The sequence below is a fragment of the Nasonia vitripennis genome, assembly GCF_009193385.2.
Source record: "Nasonia vitripennis strain AsymCx chromosome 2 unlocalized genomic scaffold, Nvit_psr_1.1 chr2_random0004, whole genome shotgun sequence".
Classification (NCBI taxonomy): domain Eukaryota; kingdom Metazoa; phylum Arthropoda; class Insecta; order Hymenoptera; family Pteromalidae; genus Nasonia; species Nasonia vitripennis.
The window spans coordinates 1,505,332-1,527,553 of record NW_022279610.1 but is presented as its reverse complement, the minus strand read 5'-3'; the positions used below and the strand labels follow the sequence as shown (position 1 = coordinate 1,527,553).

The 22,222-nt window shown below is 37.8% G+C and overlaps 2 protein-coding genes across 5 annotated transcripts in view; both read right to left on the bottom strand.

The window, feature by feature from the left end:
• LOC100116705 (ran-binding protein 9) overlaps nt 1-22,222 on the bottom strand; it is a 303,718-nt gene that overhangs the window by 155,446 nt on the left and 126,050 nt on the right. Inside the window, exon 5 of one of the 4 annotated variants that reach the window (XM_031923996.2) lies at nt 5,044-5,630. The exons of the other annotated variants lie outside the window; for them this stretch is intronic. Coding sequence (XP_031779856.1) covers nt 5,059-5,630 — 572 coding nt within the window. The 3' untranslated portion in view covers nt 5,044-5,058. Of the gene's footprint in view, nt 1-5,043; nt 5,631-22,222 lie in introns of those variants that run through there. 4 annotated transcript variants of the gene reach the window in all.
• LOC116416281 lies at nt 5,799-7,638 on the bottom strand. Its single transcript, XM_031923997.1, has 2 exons — nt 6,369-7,638; nt 5,799-6,249 (listed from the first exon to the last, which is right to left on the bottom strand). Exons 1-2 carry the CDS (start codon nt 6,517-6,519, stop codon nt 6,071-6,073), a joined length of 330 nt encoding a protein of 109 aa, XP_031779857.1. The 5' UTR covers nt 6,520-7,638; the 3' UTR covers nt 5,799-6,070.

Sequence of the window (22,222 nt, the reverse complement as noted above, 5' to 3'; positions counted from 1 at the left end):
GTTGATTATTATATTCTAATCGTATTATCAACTTTATTTTCTGCTGCAGCAGACCAATAAAAGTATTCGAATAAAACTGAGTAGTTTTATTTAGATTATATGCAATTGACGAATGTGAAAAATTGATATGTTTCATAAGAACACGAATTTCTTCTATAAAGCATGGTCAGCATATTGAAAATACCATCCGATAACACAACCGGTAATTAGAACAGGAAAAAAAGGCGATGGTTCCTCTCATCGTCAAGTCTTACCCCATTACAGTTTAATAAATTTATCAACAATATTTGAATATCTGCATACTTTGTCTGTGTATGTGTGTCTATGTTTGTGTTCACCAGCGAACCTTTAAATATCGGCGAGTGCCTTATGTGAAAAGCAAAGCGTTTCGCTTTTAGCGATGTTTTGGCTTCATCTTCGAAGTTTGACATTTCCATACATCCCTTATCAACCAAGGCGATTAGGGGTTCAGGATCAAACTCGTCTTCTTCATTATGCATCGTCCAGCCGTCTGCTTCCTGCAGCATCGTCCGGTCGTCTACTTCAAGCAGCATCGACCGGCCATCCTCTGGACAGACTCGACCCCGACATCTACGTTTCTCTGCATCGGGTGAGGGAGTCTGGGCTCAACTCAGTTACTTTGTTCTTCAGCATTAGTCTGAGCAGCACTCAGAGATACTCGACCCTAGCTTACACGTTCCTCTGCATCGGGCAGGGGAGTGAGAGCTCAACTCTGTGACCTACGTTCTCTGCATCAGTCCGAGGAGCGTTTCGTATCTATTACCTAGTGGCCTTCATCTAGCAACAGTTTTACTCAGCTGTTTCGTCTTGTCCTTCTCTTTTACTCTGTTCGTCATTTCTAACCTTTTTGTGAATGGTCCTTACGAAGTTGTTTTACGTCCTTTGACGCTAGCATAGCTGTCATCATTGACTTAGGGGTCACCCTAGTCTAAAGGTAACGCTCGAGTTCTTCTCGTCCTATTTCGTATCGCGAACAGTTACAGAAGACATGCTCCGCATCTTCATTTGTTTCCAAACATACTGGGAAATTTGGATTATCCTCTATCTTGAAGCGGTGTAGGTAGGCTCGAAAGCACCCATGTCCGCTCAAAAACTGCGTAAGGTAGTAGTTTACTTTCCCCTGTCGTCTATTGGTCCAGCCAACGATACGTGGTATAAGGCGGTGCGTCCATCGCCCCTTTGCACTAAGTCCCATCGTCTTTACCACTCAGCTAGGGTTTGTTTCTTTGCGGATTTCCAAACTTCCTTTTGAGTATTGTCACCACGCCAGCTTTTTTCGTATATATTCTTTCGTTCTGTTGTTAGAAGGTCAATAGGCGGCATACTTGAAATAACGCACACTGCATCTTCTGATACTGTTCAGTAAGCAGAAGCAACCCGCAATGCACTTCTCCTATAAACTGTTGATAGCTTTCGTGCGTAGGACATCACCAACATAGCATCCGCCCATATTGGGGCACCGCATAACATAATTAATGTAGTTACACTGGCTAGGAGTAACCTTCGCCTCTGCGTTGGCCCACCTACATTTGGCATTAGTCGCGATATGCAGCACCGACTTTTGCTGTCTTATTGCTCGCCCTCTCAAGATGCTGCTTAAACGTTAGTCTGGAGTCTATGGTGATTCCCAGGTACTTAATGGTCGTCTGAGAGTCTATTTCGTGTCCGTCCACTGACAGCGTTACTGTCTCTATTTTCTTCCTACTGGGTATAAGAATAGCCTCCGTTTTATGGCTAGCAAGCTCAAGTCCAGTCTGCTTTAGCCAATAGTGGATTATACCTACTGTTACTCCAGTGAACATTATATGGTAAATAATCCTAATCTATATTATTATAAATTTTGTAAATAAGAAACTGATTTTACAATGAAGATATGTACAATTAAAAAAAAAACAGTAATAGGAAAATAATATTATAATTTAAAATAATCAAAAAGCTATACATTTCTAAATGTATTGTATTTGTTTGTTATAATGTATTAAAAAATTATACGTTTAGAACTAAGTGTTATTAAAAAGTTAAAAATATTTATTCATAAAATGTATTTATGTTACGTTAAACTACTGTATAGATATTACCTTCCAAAGATTAATTAACTTTCAAGCTAATTGATATATCATAAAATAAACTGTGATGAATAATTACTTTAAATAAATGCCATTTTATTGGTTTATACTTTATTGTTAAACAATCTATGACGATCAATTGATTGTGTGAATATTGTATTACTACGTAGTACGTGAAACTGTCATATCTGTCATTATAATTGACGTATATAATTGACGTATGGTTTTAATAAAAATAATAAAAATGTATGATTATAAAAAAATATGTTGTACGTTTATTATACTTTTGTAAGTATTTGTTACATATTTATATCAATTAAGGCCACAAGTGTTTCAGTAAAATGTAAATAAGCATTGTAAATTATGTAGATGTCAGAGAAATCACGGAAATATTACACAACTCTACTATTCTTTCTTAATATTACAGAAATTTTCAAAATCTGTTTCAGTAAAAAATGTCAACTACGCATCTGTTTGTTCAAATTTATCAGAAACTCACTGCTGAAAAAAGTCTTCTAAAATTATCAAAAATATTTTGGGTGTGAGGTGGCGCAGGAGAGTGAAGGAGAATGTGAGGTGAAGAAATCGAATAACGCGGAACTTGATGTTTCGGAGTGGTCGTTTATGTGTCGTTGATTTGCGTGACAGTATCTGGAAGTGATGCGACTCGTGTCGTGGCTCCAGTTGAACTGTTTTTGGTCGGTCTCCAGCATCGACCCTCGAAGGTCTCGATCGTTCCGCCTCCTGTACCGATCGCCGATCGGATTGGCAGGGACGGAGCACGCGCGGTCCGGATAGCGCGTCGGTGGCGAGGGCAGCTGGTCCAAACGGCCGGCCGTTTACTGTTTTATTACGCCAGGGATTACCCGCGCCGGCGAGCTTTAGCCGCCCGCGTCGAGGTGCGGATGACCGCAATAAAAGGGTTCGAGCGCGGGCCCGAGCGTTTTACTGCCTATTCGATGCGCAGGACTTAATTGTCCAAATGCGCTCGGCCGGGCCGGAAAAACCGAGTTCTAATCCGGGCCGCGTCGTTCGAGGCACGAACGCTGGAGTCTTCACGTGCGCGTGCGCGTGAGGATTGTATATGTGTACGCGCGTGTGTGAGTGTGAGTGTGCGAGCGTGTGTGTGTGTGCGAGTGGGTGCTGTGTGGCCACCACAATATGTGCAAGCATCAACAATAATTTTCATAATAAAATACATCGTCTTTCAAGATAGTCAAAACTCTTAAACTTTATAATAAAATATTCTTGTTTGGCCAATTTATTCATAAATGCTTTCAGAAACTTGTGTCAAATGCTATCAACTTTGATCATTTTACGTGTAGTATAATAGGCCAAGCTGTACAGCATTTTTACATGACATAATTTGTTGCAGCAAACCGATTGTGCGATCATGTAAAGGATAATGAGCAGATGAAAAGATACATGATTTTCACTTGCATTTCCGTTCCCTATTGTTAGTTATTAACAATTTATTGCAAAAAACGCGATTTTGGTATTTTTTTTAATAAAATAAATATTTTCAAGTGGTTTAAATTCTCGGTGTGTATTGATAAAATCAGCTTGATGTTTCTCAGCAATATTCTCGTTGATAGGTTCGAGTCGAACAAGATCTAATCGTGTGCGAATGTTTCGTTTTAAAAATAATAAAGCAGGTGGTTGTACAGTAGTTGAATGAGGAGCTTTTCTATATTGTCTCAAGAACTCATTTAAGTTCCGTTGCAATGAACCTTGTGTCGTATCCATTTTAAGTAAGGCTCTTTATGTTGTATCCACGCATTTTTCTGCTTGACCATTTGTCGAAGTGTGATAAGAAGTAGAAAGTTTGTGATATTTCACTCCACTTATCTTGAGAAATTTTTCAAACATATCTGAAACAAATTGACGACCATTATCTGAAAAAACAATGCTAGGTACACCATAAGTAGCAAAAAACTGATCGAGAATATCGATTGTAGCAATGTTAGTACTGAAACTGGTAACCCTGTCTTCAAACCATTTACTATAAACATCAGTGACAACTAAAAGCATCTTACCAGCTACTGGTTCAGCGTAGTCTATATGGATACGTTCCCATGGGCCTTTAGGATATTCCCAATGATGTGTGTTGAATTTAGGAGGAGCATGAGCATGTTTAGCACACTCAGCACAAGATTTAGCAATAAGTTCAATATCTGCATCAATTCCTGGCCAGTAAACAAAGGATCGTCCCAAACCTTTCATTTTGACAATGCCCAAATGTGCTGAATGAATGTCGTTTAAAATTGCTTGACGAAGTGATGATGGAATCACAACTCGATGTTCAAAAATCAAGCAATTTGAAGATAGACCATAAGAAGACTCAGGCGCTTTGTATCTATGACGAGATAGATCTTGACCAGCTTCGGGTAGTTGAATAATTTTACCTAGGTTAGAATCTTTACGAGTTTCTTTCGCAATCTGCTCTGCTCGTACAAGGAACTGAATGATCTGGTTAATAATAAATGTGTCAAAAGAATCAAGTTCTGTAATTTCTTCAATAGCGTCAACCGTTGAAGGAAGTAGAGCACGTGAATAATGATCTGCATTTGCATTAGCTTTAGTTGGTTTGAACTTAATATCGTAGTTAAAATGAGCTAAGTTATCGTAGTTAAAATAAGCTATAATCAGCATAATTAGCCATTTGACTGATACAGAGAATAGGAAGTGATTATTCAGGATGAAAAATCTGTGTCAATGGCTTGTGATCTGTATACAGTGTAAAATGACGAGCGTATAAATAATTGAAAAATTTTTGACAAGCCCACACAATAGCTAAAGCTCCTTTGTCGATTTCAGGATAGCGTTGTTCAGTAGCAGTTAATGTAGTTGCATAAGCAATTGGCCTTTCGATTCCGTTGCTAAGTTTATGTGATAAAACAGCTCCGAGTCCTACTTTGCTTGCATCAGTGGCGAATATGAGAGGTTAGGATGGGTCGTATGGCATCAAGACTTAAGGAGAAATGAGAATATTTTTGAGCTCTTTGTATGCTTTATCAGCAGTTGGCGACCATTGAAAAGATGATGTAAAAAGCATGTCTCGAAGTGGTCGAGCTTTTGTAGCTAAATTAGGAATGAATGAATTGTAGTACGTAACTTTACCAATAAACAATTTTAGTTCTTGAGGTGTAGAAGGTTTAGGTGCACCACGAATTGCCTTGAAGTGAGAATCGGATTTATGAATACCTTGTATATCAAGTTTATGGCCCAAAAATTCTACAGAATTTGTAGCGAAAGCACATTTACATCGATTAAGACAAACACTATTTTCAAGAAGACGGATCAAACACGTGTCAAAAACAATCAACAATTCTTCAAAAGTTTTAGACCATGCAATGATGTCGTCGAAAAAATTTTCAACGTTTTTTATACCTTGCAAGATTTCTTTTAATCGACGTTCCCAAACTGCAGGAACATTAGCTGCGCCGTAAACAGCTCGTGTAGGACGAACCAACTTACGTGTAGGAGTATTGAAGGTCAAAGCATGGCTGTACTCGTCGTCAGCAGGAAGATGAGAAAAAGCATCTGTAATATCAAGATGTGCGTGAATTTCAGGTCCTTTTACTTTGTTGAAAATGTCACTAGGTTTTGGAATAGGACATTCATCTATTATTATACGTGGATTCAATGTAGGTTTATAATTGCCAGTAAACGCATGTAAACGTTAATACATAAAATAATCTTATTGTTTTCTCAAAAATCATAATAGAGTTGAGAGATAATGCTTCAAAATCAAAATAGATTCATAATGACTGTAATTCATGTACTCAAATGCCCGTACGTTAGGTTAGGTCTTTATCCTTTGAGCTGCCATATTGGAGAGCTGCCGTTTTAAAAACTACTCAAACATATTAACTTTTAATTAATAATATTAGGGTCTAGAGGTACTAAATCAGCAAAAAATTGATACATAACGTATTCTTGTGCTATTTTCTACTGTATTTCTAAGTCTAAAACTAAATTTTCTAAGTATTTATATGTATATAGCAAAACCATGTCTGTTCCCTATTGTGCGATCCATTCACGACCAAAAGAGGAATCGTAAGAGCCTTGAATAACGTAGACTGGAAGTTGACGAGATGTAGAACCAAATGATACATTAGCAGAGCAAGTACGGATGCAGTTGAGGCGATGTTGGCTGCAACTGAAAATTGGGTTTGAGGTTACGAAGTGTATTGCTACCTATGAAACCATATGGTACACCAGAATCTAATTCCATATTTAATTTGTGGCCTTCAATGAGCACTTGAAGTATTTTCTTACCAGAAGAACAAATAACGTGGATTTTTTCGACTGCGTTGAAACATTTCAATGTGTCTATTTTTTGTGCAGGCTCTTCAGAACTTTGTATTTGAGAAGTAGAAAGCGAAGATGAAGTTCTGCAAACTTTTGCTATGTGTCCACCTTTTTGCATTTATGACACTCAGAAGTACGAAATGGACACTCACTGCGTTTGTGACGTTCTCCACATCCATAACAGGCGTACTGACCTTGTTCTTGGCCATGACATTGCTTCCGAGAAGCACTGCGCGATGTATACAAAGCATTCCATTTATGTTTGAAATGCGTTGTTGAATAAGACAGTGCATGTATCTTATTAGAAGTAGAGGTAACCTCATCTGCTGTTTGACGAGTTGACTCTAATGTATGTGCTATTTCATAAGCGTCCTTGAATGTAATAGGCTTGGCGATTATTTTGCCGCGCATATCACGATCAGTGAGACGATGTAGGAGCTGCTCAATCAGCATCCTGTCGAGAAATGTGTCGTTTTCGCAGAACGTATCTCCTTGTTTCAATTGTAGTGAGAAATTAGCAATGGATTCATTTTATAGCTGTACAATTTGTCGAAACTTAACACTTTCTGCATATTTATTTTTCTTGACGCCAAAATGTGCAATTAAAACAGTGCGAATTTGTTGATACGTATGACTTTCTGGTGTATCAAATGCAATAAGAATTTTCAGAGCATTATTAAGTTCTGCACCCATATATATACTCGAGTGAAATTACCATATTCTTTTTCCAAAATTTTACTTAGTTGTAATGGCCACTCGAATCTCTTGAAATAATCGTCGACTGTCGTTCCGTCGGACAAACGATATTCTTAATACTTGAACGGAGGAGCTTTGGGTTGAGCTTAAGAAGTAGATTCAGGCTGGTTTATAACAGGAGTGGTAACTTGTGGAATAACAATACTCAGAGCATCCGCCAACGACTTTGTCACAGCAGCAATCAATGCAGTAGAAGGTTCCTCTACGTCTGACATGGTTATGTTGACTTCTTAATGAAAATATGCACTTTTCACTATTTTTTCTCTGCGTGTTATTGTAGTAGAATATAGAAAATCAAGTAATTGGCGTATTTTCGAAACCAATTCTGACACCAAGATATTGTGTATGTATATAGTAAACTTAGAGAAAGTGCACAGATGTTCACTCCAAGATAGGTTTATTTTGAATGACAGTTATTATTTACAATCAATAATATGAAGTTGTATGAAAAACAATAGTACTTAAAAAGAACGTTAATTGAAATTTACTATAGTCTACATACTCGGTTTATGTATGTTATTATTGATTCTTCAGTAACTAGTTCTTTAGTCACATCTCCCTGAGATATTTCATTTTCACCGTCTTCGCCGTCTTCTTCATTTTCTTTAACATAATGATGATGGGGAGTATAACTGGCTTGATATTGTCTATCCGCTCAGAAATTGTTGTTGAAATAGTATAACCTAAAAGCATTGCACTATTAACCTTACAGCAAGTATCTTTCTTTGGTGATTTAGATATATCTATTGACACGAGTTATCGTAAACGATTTTTCTTAATAAATTATATTTTTATAATTTAATATGAACTTGAAAGATAATAATTCTAGGTTAAACATGCCATTTTTAAATTTCTAATCAATTAAACGGAGCTGAAAAGTATATTTACTAAGCAATATGATAATAAATTTATAATACCTTTTATGTTTAATATGTATTAATTTACACTTTTTACTAAATCTGTAAATCAGTTGCTCCGGTGAAAAATCAATAAATGGTTTTGAAAATTTGTAATCACAACAAATAAATTAGCCTCCGAAAAGAAAGTCTGTTCGTCTGCTAGTACTCAGCTGATGAGAAACGCGAAACTCAATGCTGTGAACCTGTGCGTGATTCACAAGCGGTCGGCCAGCGGCGCCAGCCATAAATTACAGTCGAGAGAATTCTCCTTACTTTAACATCACTGGCGTATATACTCAGACTGCGCGTACACGTTCTCTCACTTCAAAATTCAGCTTACCTGATAGACACTTGTTTTCGCTACGAGACCGTGTGAATTACCTCGATACGCTTGAAATCCAACCGTGTGTGTGTTTCCCGAGACTACGGCTCAACCAAGAGGGTCATCGTGCGTCATCGCCTTCAGTCTGACTATCGTGAGACTAGCTACCTCGCCTTCAAAGGAGATGTCCTGAGCTGGTTCCAGAGAGCGAGTGGAATCTACTATTCGTATGTGTCAGCTCTCTACTTTCCTCTTTCTATTACACTACTCCACTTTCTATTACACTACAGCTTTCTCCCGATCTCTGACTATGCCGTTCGTCTGCGTCTTGCACACTCGTGTGTGTGCTCGTGTAATATATTTTGAAGTCCTCACAATATATTTTCTTTTTACATTGCCTACACCTTGTGTCTGGTGTCAATTATTTCCGCGAATCCGCTCCCCGTCTCCTCATAGACAAAGTTCCCTGCCGCCTCCGCGGGCACACGTATCGCTTCACGATACACGTGCATAGAAACTGCAGCTAATCGTTCTACGACCTTGGCCGGTCCACTGCGAGCCTCGAAACAACACGAGGAAACGAGACCTTGTCTCGATAATTGCGAGGTGATCATCCCGGCAGCAGCGGCAATGCACGCAGTTAACGCGAATCTGCGCGACTACTATCGGAAACTTCACTCCGTTATAGCCCCAATAATTTGAATTGTTATAATTTTGTATGTCATAATGTCCTGTGTCTATAAGACCAGATAAAAATAAACCCAATTCATTTTTATTTTAAGTACTAGAATCGTGACCGTAATATATAGGATTTATAAAGTTTGTACTAGAAATTCTGACATTTTATTAAATATTCTGTTGAAGATTGAAAATACTTGCAATGCTGAGTCTCTCTCTCTCTCTCTCTCTCTCTCTCTCTCTCTCTCTCTCTCTCTCTCTCTCTCTCTCTCTCTCTCTCTCTCTCTCTCTCTCTCTCAGTACTTGCAGCCTGGATTAAGTATATCCCGCACAATAATTTATACATGAAAAATTAGGATTAAATTTCGAATTCACTTTTATAGGAATAACCAAATTGTCGGTACATACAGCGTTAAGAAATCGTGAGTAAAACCTCCTAGTACATACTATAATATAACTATATAATTATCTACTTCTTTCAACTATCTGTAAAACAATTTATGTGCAAAAAGACGACAGACATTTTTCCGATCAACATTTTACTTAAAAAATGTTAAAAAAAAGAATTTTTTACAGTAGTATGGAAGATGATAAAGTTTTGCACATATATACCGCAAAAAACATAATAAAATTACGTATATTTATAAGAGATTTGATTTGCTAGGTCACCTCAGACATTATGCCAATCAACATTTTGCTTTAAGAATGTGTAAAAAAGAAGAAATGTAAAACTTTTTACGGTAGGATGAAGCTTTCATATTTTTTGCAAATATACATATACCTCAAAGAAGCATGATAAACATCCTCTATTGTATTAAAATGTATCTGGTAGTCTTCTAAAAACTACTCCAATATAAAAGAAAAATGCATAGACTATACGAAATTTGTATATGGGTGATTCTGCCGTAACTGGCTCAAAACGGGCACACAAATGTTCTATGCTAAAATCGACTATTTTTAACCTGCCGGACGGTTATTCTACTTGTAATTACATACAAAACAAGTCCCTAAAGCTAAACCACAACATATTACTTATAAAAAGTTATGTTAAGAATCCATATTTGACTAGGTTACGGAACTGACATTTTTGTAATTCGCTACTAAAACTCCATTAAATTTTAATTTAACTAATATCACATGTTATTTTATTTTAATTTAACTAATATCACATGTTATTTTATTTTAATTTTGATTTAATAAAAATGATATTGATCATCTGATTTTGCTACCGGCACCCTGAAAATTAAAATTACTTAATTATTTTTATTATTGTAGGAATAATTTTTCAAAAATTACAATTGTGTACAATTTACCTTGAACTTCTTCTGGAACTTATAGATAATGATGCAGTCGTTGCCACAGTAGATTCGTTCAGAGTTGTTTCTTTGGTGTATATAGCATCTTTTTTTATTTTTTTCTCCTGAACTTTGGGTTTTTCTTTGACTGGCACCGCAGCATTTTCCATGTACTCCATAGTTCCAAGGAAAAAATGTCGACATTTTTCACCTGGTAGGCAAATCAAGCAGCTGAGTTTGTTAAAATAAATTTTAGTAGAATTGTCTACTCTCCAAGTAAATTGGTACATTTGTCGGGTACCATTATAACATTTGATTTCATTCGACACTTGATTTTCTACTTTTGAAATGTCTACTTCAGTTATCGAAGAAATATAAATCTTTTTTGACTTCTCTTTAATTGTAGAAAGAAAAGCATCAAAATTAGAAACATCTCTTCCATATTTAACTTGGTCATCAGCTAAACGTTTTAAAGCTCCACCAATGCCATCAGCAGGCCCTTTACCATGACCAGACTCACTATAGTTGTAGGTTATTTTTCTTATCTGTGCATACCGTTGGGGTAAAACTTGAGTGATAAGAAAAAATAATGTCTTGTTTTTGTATTGGTTTGTAGGACCATCACTCTTGAAGTGAACTGTGTTTATAAATGGCAAGTCAGACAAGAAGTGATCCAAAATATCGAACACATGAGCCAAAACAGCAACAGCGTCATGCCTTAAACTTTCTGATGCCGTAGCAAATCCTTTTGAAAATGATTCACTGTAGAACATTCCGGTATGAAGTGTTACTTGCTGTCCGCTGGCACCAAAGTGCACAGAGTGTACTTCAGTACTATATTTGCACATATAGTTTTCACTGAAATCCATTAGTACAACACATTCTTCTTTATTTAATGATTCAGTCAATTGATTAAAATAATTTCCTTGATGGAAAACTCGTTGTTCATGAGACAAAAATAAAATTAATTCACTTTTGAATAACTTTATAATGTCATTAATACTACTAGTGAAAGTTTCTGTACGAGTTATGTTGACTAGTATATTCTTCTTAGTCTTGGCACTCACACGAGTCTCTTTTTTGTTTACCCATTTTGAGTAATTTAACTCTTGAGCCAGATCAATATGATCACAACAAAATACAATTTCCTTACTCTTGCATTTATCACATGTTCTTGAAAAGCAATCGGTACTTCTGTTATTACACACTAAACTCTCTACTAATTTATAGGTTGAATTTTCTTGAATTATCTTCTTTGCATGTAGAACTTTTTGAATAAATTCAAAGTTGACATGGGTGATACAAGCACAGGTATCTCGCTCATTCACTTTTGGAGCAATGCAGTTTACTGGACGATACTTACAAAAAGTTGAATAACTTACTATGAATGACTTCTCTGCAGAAAATTTTGAATACAAATCTTTCATGCTCGCATTCAAGTACTGTACTTGACATTGTTCTCCATTTACTTTTTTGAAATTTCTCTTGCCGGGGTCAATGGTGCTATTTTCCTTGAAGAACTCTTTTATGTGCAATACCATATCACTAAAATATTATACATATCTATTTTTTTTTTAATGATCCTTGATCGTCAGTGATGTTTTTCTTTACTTGAGGTATAATCCGCCTAGTTTGTGCAAGGCACTTATATTTTTTTAACACTTTACCAGCCAATGTAAAACGTAGAAATCTTTTGTCTCTTTCTTTCTTGGTTGTTGCATAAGATGCTTGAAGTTGAAGTCGCAGTGCCTCACTAAATACCTACAATTATGAATTAATATATTTATCATTACAATCATCGCATGGACAAAAAACATAGCCTACACCTACCAGTTTTTGTTGAATATCATCTCGAGTAGTTTGTTTACTATTAAGAAATCTTCTCACACTCGACTTTGGCGAAAAGCTTATTTTTTCAGACTGCTTTTTTAAACGATCATTCCTTCTTTGAAGAGTTTTGACCTTCCTTTTTAACAAAATGTTTGATTGTATCAGCTTTTGATTTTTTTTTGTACGGAGCAGACGGTTTTGGAGCTCTCTCTTTTTAGCTGCTTTAGATCTTGCGCTTGGAAACTTTTTCAAACTATTATCAATAGTAGCGTTAGGAGCAGATTCAGCATCGATTGATAATTGTGACATTGATGAGAGCAAATTTTCTTCGTCATTTATCGGCGAATTTTTGGCGACACGTTTCCGGAGTTGTGACGCTCTTTGATACTCTCTGTTCTTCTTCCTCCTTGCTCTTTGATCTCTCTCCGATAATTCACCGACGCTCTTTACCGGGTGCTTGCGCTTTCTCTCCCTCTCATTACTACAGTATTCTTGATACGCAATAGGATCTTTTTTTATGTTTTGTCGTCTGGCTCGTTGCTGCAATCGCCGACGTTCTAATCTCTCTTGCCGGATCGCTTTAGTTACCACCTGTAGATACGTTGATAGATTACGACTATATATATATATATATATATATATATATATATATATATACGCACACACACACACACACATGTGCATATACATATAGAATACAGAATTTTGAAGAAATATACACGCGCTTGAAATGTTAAAACTTATATGAAAATTAAAAGTAATTCAAACCTTCTTTTTTCTTGTAATCGGAGTTTTTTTACTTTGGACTTCTTTGTTTTTTTCTTCAACATGTCTTATTAGACGTTTCCTTGTAACTGGAGCCATTTAAATACTAAAAAAGCAATGATTAAGATATTATTAATGTATTAATGATACTTACTGTATTATGTGTTACGGAACTGACGGTTACGGAACTGACATTTAGGCGTTTATCAGCTCGCATAGCCTAGCGTGATTATTATAAACAATTCTTTGCACATATATTCGAAAATACTTACATTTACTCGAGAAAAACGCGCTATACGTTTAAATACGGTGTTGCTAAGTAGTAGTTTACTAGCGTTACGGAACTGACAGTTTGTGCTTTTTTTCGAAATACTGATGAAAAATCAGCTCGCATTTCCACAATTTTGAATTTTGGAACCATTCTACGGTTGGATTTCATAAATAGTAGTATATAGTTTGAAGTTCTACCGATAGGTGGCGCTATATGACACACTAGAACGCTTTTAACATAAGGTAATGTAGTAGGGTACCTTTTTAATGCAAAAACGGGCGACAAAGAGTAAGCGCTTAGCTTTAATATTAAATAATTAATTTTAATCCCGAAACCATGAAAAATATATTGTAATAGGTCTATAGTTCATACTATATATGATGGAATATTTTTTACACGTCGTACTTTTACCTGCATCGACCTTTTAGATTGAAATCCGTGTTGGAGACAGGTTACGGAACTGACATTTGAGGCCTATTATATTGCGTAGTTTTAAATATAAGCCTGCATACTCGGTTATAACTATTGGTTAATTTAGTTAGTTATACCAGACATACAAAAAACCGCTTGTGCGATTTTTTTTCAAATATGTAAACGCCTGGGAAGCAGGCGCGCAGAATGAGCCAGTTACGGCAGAATCACCCATATGTACTTTTTTGCATAAATTAAGTACATGAATGAGTATACTTAAATTTTACACAATTTATGTATAATAGGTAGGAAATTCGGAATCAGCGTACTTTATACATAGTCGTAATCAAAGCTTTATTTATTATTTTGAAATCAACTATTACATAACAATTATGATTTTTAAAACTTTTATTGATAGAATGTACTACTACTATAACTAACTCTTTTTAATCGCTCATTTCAACCAACTTGGCACTCATACTCCTGGAAATGGTTGCCTTATCTTTTGCTTGCCAGTTCATACTTTCAGCAAACTTGATCACGAATACTGTTAAATATTAATTTGATTAAATGATGAGAAGCTTTATCGATTATATTTTACCTAAAATAGTGTCTACTTCTTTTTTATCTAGGCCTGGCTTAACACTCTTTTCGCGATTTTCTTTCAGAGTTTTCGGTTTGTAGTCTCTTAGACTGAATTTTCCTAAAGCCTCTTTTGTAAATACAGCTACCATTAAAGCTCTAGTCATTTCATTTGGCTTTTGCACATCTCTGTTGCAGATTGTACATCATGTATTGGCATATATGTCAGATCATTTAATTAATTCTTGAACCTAGAAATGTCAAAAAATATGTTTTAGCCAGTGCAAATCACAATTATTATGTACATATGATACGTTTTGTTGTACTTTGTCAGATATGCTTGTATGTTTCAAAGTCCACTTTGTACTAAGTTCTTGATTTCTTTCGTTTTCTTTATCAGTGTCAAAGTCTTCACTAGTATCCTATTTGACATGATAAGCATACTCATAATACTCATTTATATAAAAACAAGTACATTTTTTATTTCTATTACACAGATTTATATTTTCATACTTTAGATTTAATTTTTATTTATTTTGATCCACTGATAAAATCTGATTGTTTATCGTCCTCATCAGATGAGTATATTACGCGGTTTCTTTTTAGTAAAGCATTTCCATTGTATTTTGAATGAGCTGGCTAGAAAAATTACGATAGAACTGACAAAAACATTCTTCAAAATAATAATTTTATTTTAAATCCAAGTAATGATTGAATTTAATCTTTTTATAGGAACGAGAAAAAGCAGCATGACCTGTGAATTAAGTCGATAGGGATGAGACGGCAGGCCCAGCCTGGGGGATAAGAGAACAGCAACAGATAACTTGCCTGGCGTAGGCAAGTTACCGACCGAGTGGCGCTAGTAGCTACATGTAAATAGTCTACCTAAGCGCTGGTAGAGGGCGTGCGCGCAGATAACACAGGAGAGAGGGAGCATCCCGGGTATATAAGGAGCCCTGGAGCCAGCAGCGAGCATTCATGATCTGGCTCTCAACTGAACAACGTGCGAATGGTAGTACTCGCTGCTTGCTCCGGTCTCCACCATACCCAGTAGTCCATGAGCCCCAGGCTCTCGAAGAGTATGTGTGCAGTCCACTCCCTCTCCTTGTAGACTGAGATCCAGCATCGCTTATAATTGGATATTGAATGATTGAGTAAATAAATGAGAGACATTTAAAACACTATAAACTATGTTAACCCTTGTTTAGCATTACCCACTCCCATCCCCCCATCAGGTGTGTCACCGGTGTAGGATGGTAGTACTCTGCATTTAGATGGCGCATCTGGTTCTAGACTCATGGTGAGATGGTAGTACCTCACACATCAGTCTAATAGCTGCGTGGTTTACCTAAGTGTGCGGGATATGCGTAGTGGGAATACCCTACTCATCTCCCTCTACACACGAGCAGCTCTCCTCTGGTGGCTCGGCCATTACAGAGGATAGGGAGGTCTTTTGTCCACTCAATAGATATTACCGGGCGGATCAAAGACTGCTATCACTCTTCGAATGTGCTTCTCTCCCACTTTACTAACCTCGGGTCTCGAATCCTTCGCGTTCGCATATTAACCCTTCGCGGACCGTTTCATTGGCGCCCGAACAGGGACCCAAGTTTGTTATAATACGGGAGATTGACTAAGGGAGATCATTAGAACATTTTTACTTTTTACTTTGGAGACTTGAAAACTCCACCACAATCAATGATCCCCCTTCTTCAGTTATCGCTCGCCGAGCAACAAATACACAAGCGTCTCGATAATCTCTGCGAGGCGATCTGGGAGCTAACCAAGCGCAGCACGCGGAACTACGAAGCCCTCCAAAATGTTGACAGGAACGTCAAAACGTGTCAAGAATGTGTTAAATCTCGATCGTGATCTACGCGTCCTGGAAAAGGGTTTCGACGAGCTCCTCGAAGAAGAGACTGAGACACTCAAACTAATCGAGAAACTATCGACGCGAACGGACATAAAATTCCGAATCCTGAGCTCACGACTCGACTCGCTCGACCGGGAAGTCTCGAAAATAACCGACGGGATGAGTAAGCTAACGAATCACGAACCGACGTGCAGCTTAATGTAAAGCGCGGTAACGTCTCCCCCATTCTATGTGGCAATCTCAAGCATCAAAAAATGTTTTTTTTTTTAATAACCCTTAGATAACAAAAATGGCTGTAGCCGCGGGTAAAACACACAGCAGGCGCTCTTTAGCGATCCTAGAAGAAATCCAAAAGTTACAAAATGAACATAATCCAGACAATGCCGAGAAAGAGCTAGAGTGGAAAGATGCTGTAGTATACGAGCTTGCCACATTAGACAAAAAACAAAACACACTCGAAGAACGAGTAGAAAAATTAGAAACTAACGAAGACGGACTCTCTCGGAGAGCCACATATACGTACGAGTTTTTTAAACACAAGTAAAGAACACAAACAGTTCTAAACTATCGAGCGCATAGACGCTCTTGCCTTAACGCTAGAAATTATCAAAAAAGAGAGTGACAATAACAAGATTGACATAGATAACTTGCAACAAAGCCATGACGCGATGAAAAAGAGGCTAGCAACCGTCGAGTCGGACTATGATGCCCTCTCTGACCAACATACTAAATTACAATCAGATTTTAAGGATATACGCACACTAATTGAAACTAAAGCATCCCAGACGGAGCTATGCCTGCGTATGCAAAAAATTATCGAGGCACAGGCAAGAGAGTCTACACGACTCGAAAAACTCGTAAAAAATAATAACGGTGGCTCTTCCGTATCTACGACTGATATAACTAAACGTGTGAAAATAGGTACGCCGAAATTCAAAGGTCTAGCTAGCGAAAGACCCATGAAGTTCTTGTCAGAACTCGACAATTACATTAAATTGGTCAAACCGGAAGACCACGAGCTAAAATACATCATATCTTAAGCCTTGGAAGGCGACGCGCATAATTGGTGGTATTTACTCCAAGCGGAGGTGGATAGTTTCGAGACGTGGGGAGCGCTACTGGAACAATCAAATTCAAAGAACAAATGGTCGAAAAGTAGAATTCGGACAGTACACCCCTGGACCTCGAAGCCGTGTCAGCTATGCCACCTATATGTTCGGTCTAGCCCGCGAGCAAGAACTAAGTCTAGAAGAGCACGAGCTCGTCAAAAAGATCGCGGAGCACTTCGACCGAGACGTACGACGTAAAGTAACCGGACACGAGATAAAGTGAGAAACAAATTTCTCGAGATACTCGCAGACTACGATAACGATAACACAAATCGAAATCGAGCCAACGCGCAAAACAAACAAAATAACCAAAATCAAAAACCCATCCACCCACCCGCGGGAAACAATGAGTCGAAAAACAGTCAGCCTAACAAGCCATCAGGCAACAATCCCGGTCCGAAAAAGACGTGGACGCCACACAATATAAATGTTACGCAGACAGCAGACGACACAACGAACAAGGAATCAGGGTCACAAAACAAAGGTGGGAATAAAAAACCCCCTCAGAAAGATACTTACGACATCGACGTCTTGGATTACTTTCAAGACATAACTAAACAAAACTCGGGAAACATGCCGTAGCTGCGTCCAAGGCGGATGTACTTCCTTCTCTAGGGGATAACGACGCAGCTGCTCAAATCGCGTCCATAATGGAAAACCCGCGCAACAAATTACTGCACGATGTTAACCCGGACGGTCGCGAAGTGGAAATATCCCACTGCCCCGAAATAAAAATATTTATAGAAAATATAGAGGTAGACGCACTCGTAGATACGGGAAGCGAGGTAACGGCCATTTCTGAAGAATTTTACCATCAGAACTACGAAACTCTTAAGCTTTGTCCAACATTACATATTTGCGGTAAAGTCGTAAAGGGCGCTACGGGTAGCAAATCGGCTCGGCTTAAAATACAATTGCGTTTAAATACGAAATTCGAAATACTGTCTGAAAAAATCATATTCTTGGTTATACCCAAACTAGCCAAGCCTTGCATAATCGGGTTCGACACAATCAAACTATTAAAAATGTTAATAGACACGGTACATGAACAAATTCTCTTTTCGGTGAAAGATAACGACGGAGTAATAACGTACGTAGACAAAAAAATGCCGCGTAACGAGTTCACGTCACTAACAATCCAAGACGCCGGTGGATACAGTGAAAAAGGGCACCACACGGATCTCAATAATCTTTACGAAGATTATGAAAACAATTATGAAAATCCATACGAACTCACAATCGAGGAGATCGATGGAAAAATTAACTCTTGTGAAAACCTCAATGAGGCACAAAGAAATATATTAAAAATCTGATTATTAAAAGAAAAGAAGTATTTGAAAAGAAACCCGGTCTCTTAACAACCTATGAACATCAATTGATTATAACAGACAACACACCTTGGTTTTGCCGACCACACCCAATACCCATCGCTGACAGACAAGACGCACTAGATGAGTTTGACAGGATGTTAAAATTAAACGTAATAAGACGCTCGAATAGCGTATATATTAACCCGATACAGATCGTAAGAAAACGCGACGGATCGGTAAGGCCGTGCCTAAACGCACAAAAATTAAACATGGTTCTCCAAAACAATTACGAGGAACCTCCCGGTATCGACGAGGTACTACAACGATGCGCTGATAGGCCAATAACAAGCGTAACGGATTTCACGGCTAGTTACTGGCAAATCAGACTAGCAGAAAGTTCTCGAAAATACACCGCGTTCAAAGTCGACAGTCACGTCTACGAATTCAACGTTGTACCGTTCGGTATTAAAACAAGCGGATCCGCGTTAATTCGAGGACTGGCGGAAGCCACGTGGGATTTCAATGAATTTCTGGTACTGTTTGTAGATGATCTAATGATTAAATCGCGTACGTTCGAAGAACATATAAAACACCTCCACAAATTATACGAAAGGCTAATCAAAAATAATTTACGATTGAATTTCAAAAAATCTAAATTTTTCTGTGAAGAGATAGAATTTCTCGGGCATTATATTTCCGCAAAAGGAATACGACCGGATCCAGAGAAAATACGTACAATTCGTAATTTCAAAAGACCGAAAAATCTAAAACAGCTACAAAACTTTATCGGATTCATAAATTTCTATTCAAAATTTACAAAACACTTCGCTGAAAGTCTAATACCATTATTAAATTTAATGAGAAAAAACATACTGTCCCACTGGAGAACCGAACATCAAGAAGCGTTCGAAAAAATAAAAACGGTTTTTGATGATAACATAATTTTAAAATACACCGATCCAAAAAAGCCGTACATACTGACGACAGACGCGTCAGACTTCGCGCTCGCCGCGGTCCCCTCTCAACTAAACGATGAGGGAGAGGAAGAAGTAGTATGCTTTGTAAGCAGAACACTCAAGGGTAGCGAATGCTCATATTTCACCACTGAAAAAGAAATGCTAGCCCTCGTGTGGTCACTTCACAAGCTTGATACATATTTAAGGGGGGCAATCGAAATTAGAGTCCGTACGGATCACGAGGCTCTAACATTCCTAAGAACTTGCAAGTTCAACAACCAGAGTTTACAGAGGTGGAACCTCGCGATCCAGGACTTTAATTTAAATCCAACGCACATACCAGGGAAACAAAATGCAATAGCAGACTACCTCAGCCGCATGGACGAAAGCGAAAAAAGTAAGGCAGAAAGCCAATCCGAAATCATAATTTCCGCCATCGTCAAGCAAAAACCAAGCCGCGAACTCATTAATATATGTAAAAATATAGAAAAGAGCCAGAGGCGGGATCCTCAAACGCGTACACTAATCGACGAGCTTGTAAATAACGACGAAAAAACTTGTAAACGGTACGAGCTAAAAGATCATGTATTGTATAAAAAAGCGAAAGAACGATCAAAAATTGTAATACCAAATAGCGTGTTAAGAGATTTTATAAACGAGGTACACGCGATATACGGCGACATAGGGGGGCGAAAATCAAATAAAATGCTATGGGAGCATTTTTACGCATCAGGCTTACGCAGAAAGATAGCGAAAATTTTAAAAACATGTGACAGTTGCCAACGCACTAAACATTTAACTAAAAAATACAGGGAAATGTCACAGCCTATCTTGACGCAAAAGCCCGGTGAATTACTATCAATAGACTTTTACGGTCCACTTCCTACCTCGACGGGGGGAGTAAAATACTTATTAACAAGTATAGATGTTTTCAGTAAATACGTTGTGTTTTACCCTCTCCGTCGAGCAACAGCTCACGCGGTAATTAAAAAACTGACAGAGGATTATATACCGACGTACGGTAAACCAGAAGCGGTAATATGCGACCACGGGACGCAATTTACGAGCGACAAATTTATAAACGCGTTAAAAAACGAAAATATTAAACTTGTATACTCATCTATCCGACACCCTCAACGCAATATTGTAGAAAGGGTACATAGAGAGTTAGGACGATTTTTTCGTACGTTTATAAGCGACAAACATAAAGGTTGGTCGCGATACGTGAAAATAATACAAAATATTATAAATGAAACGCACCACGAAACAACGAACTATACACCGACGGAATTACATTTCGGCCGAAAACCCATGCGAGTATGGGAAAAATACTTGTATATACCGCCCGAAAAAGATGAAATAACTAACGAGAAACGTATATCGCTGGCATGCGAGCAAGCACATAGAATAGCTCTCAAACGCGCGGCGAAAAAGAACGCTCATGCGGAGCACTTTGAATTAGATATAGGAAATAAGGTAATGATAAAAGCGTTAAACGTATCTGACGCGGAAAACGGGAAAATAGCTAAATTTTTTGATATTTACCAGGGACCATACGAGGTCCAGAAAAAAGTCGGAATAGACACATACCTACTTATAGATATTAACACGAAAAAAGAGCAAGGAAATTTTCACATAAATAATCTTAAGCCGTACTTCGAAGATTGAATACACAATTCACAAAAAGGAAAAACCAACAAAAGAAAATTTAATTTTTAAAATATATAGAACAGTGAATTGTGAATTCAAACAAATTTACTAAAAGAACAATTTGAAAATATAAAAAACTCAAAAAATTCAGTAAACGCAGTAAAATCACAAAAACTCAAGAGAGAGAGAGAGAGAGATAGAGAGAGAGAGAGAGAGAGAGAGAGAGAGAGAGAGAGAGAGAGAGAGAGAGAGAGAGAGAGAGAGAGAGAATAACACCGTGTACGCGACGAAACGACATACACATCTTGCGACCGACGTGACCTGACAAAAAACAAAAACACCGGCCGCAGCCAGCCGCCGAATTCCAAAAAGCCTAAGCGCCGAAAAAAGAGCTGTAATGAGCTCAGTTGATACTAATCAGACAAAATGGAAGCTACTTCAACAGCCAGCGAGCCCCAGGTACCGAAGCCGAGGAAGCGGGAGTCGTGGTCGCAAACAGAACCGATGGCGATCTGCGACCAGATGACGCAGGTGGACGAGGCGATGCTAACTGAAGGCTACGCAGAATGCTGGACAATGCGGCGCAAGATACTATCTCTACTGTCTCCGCACTCGCTGGGGCCGCGGCAGCAACTTCGTGCCCGGTAACAAGAGGTTCGCGAAGGGCTGGTTTTACTGCACCCCACCTGGCTGGGGGAAGCGGGATCAGAAGACCGGGACCGAAGCCACCCCACCAGACCCGAGTAGTAAGTAAGCCGGTATGGGGAGACATAACAAATGACGTCATCACTGGCGCATCCTTATCTTATCGATGTAAACAAGTAATAAAGATAAGGTATCATGTTTGTTTATACAAACAAGTAATTAACATTATCTTTATTACATGTAATATAGATAATTTTAATTAATTATTTATGTAAACAAACAATACCTTGACTTAATTATTTGTTTATAATGATAAGATAACGATACGTTAGTAATGATGTCATTTGTTGTCTCCACACACCAAGTTAGTAAATAAAAAAAAATCATTTCTTACAATATATAATGGTTTTATTATAAAAACAAAAATTATTTATTTGAATTATCATAAACAATGTATATCCAATCACAC

What these genes read in the sequence shown, in the direction of transcription:
- LOC116416281 (XM_031923997.1), bottom strand. Translation starts at nt 6,519, where the DNA reads ATGCAAAAAGGTGGACACATAGCAAAAGTTTGCAGAACTTCATCTTCG. An exon ending in CCACGTTATTTGTTCTTCTG is followed by an intron (nt 6,250 to 6,368) that starts GTAAGAAAATAC and finishes CCCAATTTTCAG; the next exon opens with TTGCAGCCAACATCGCCTCA.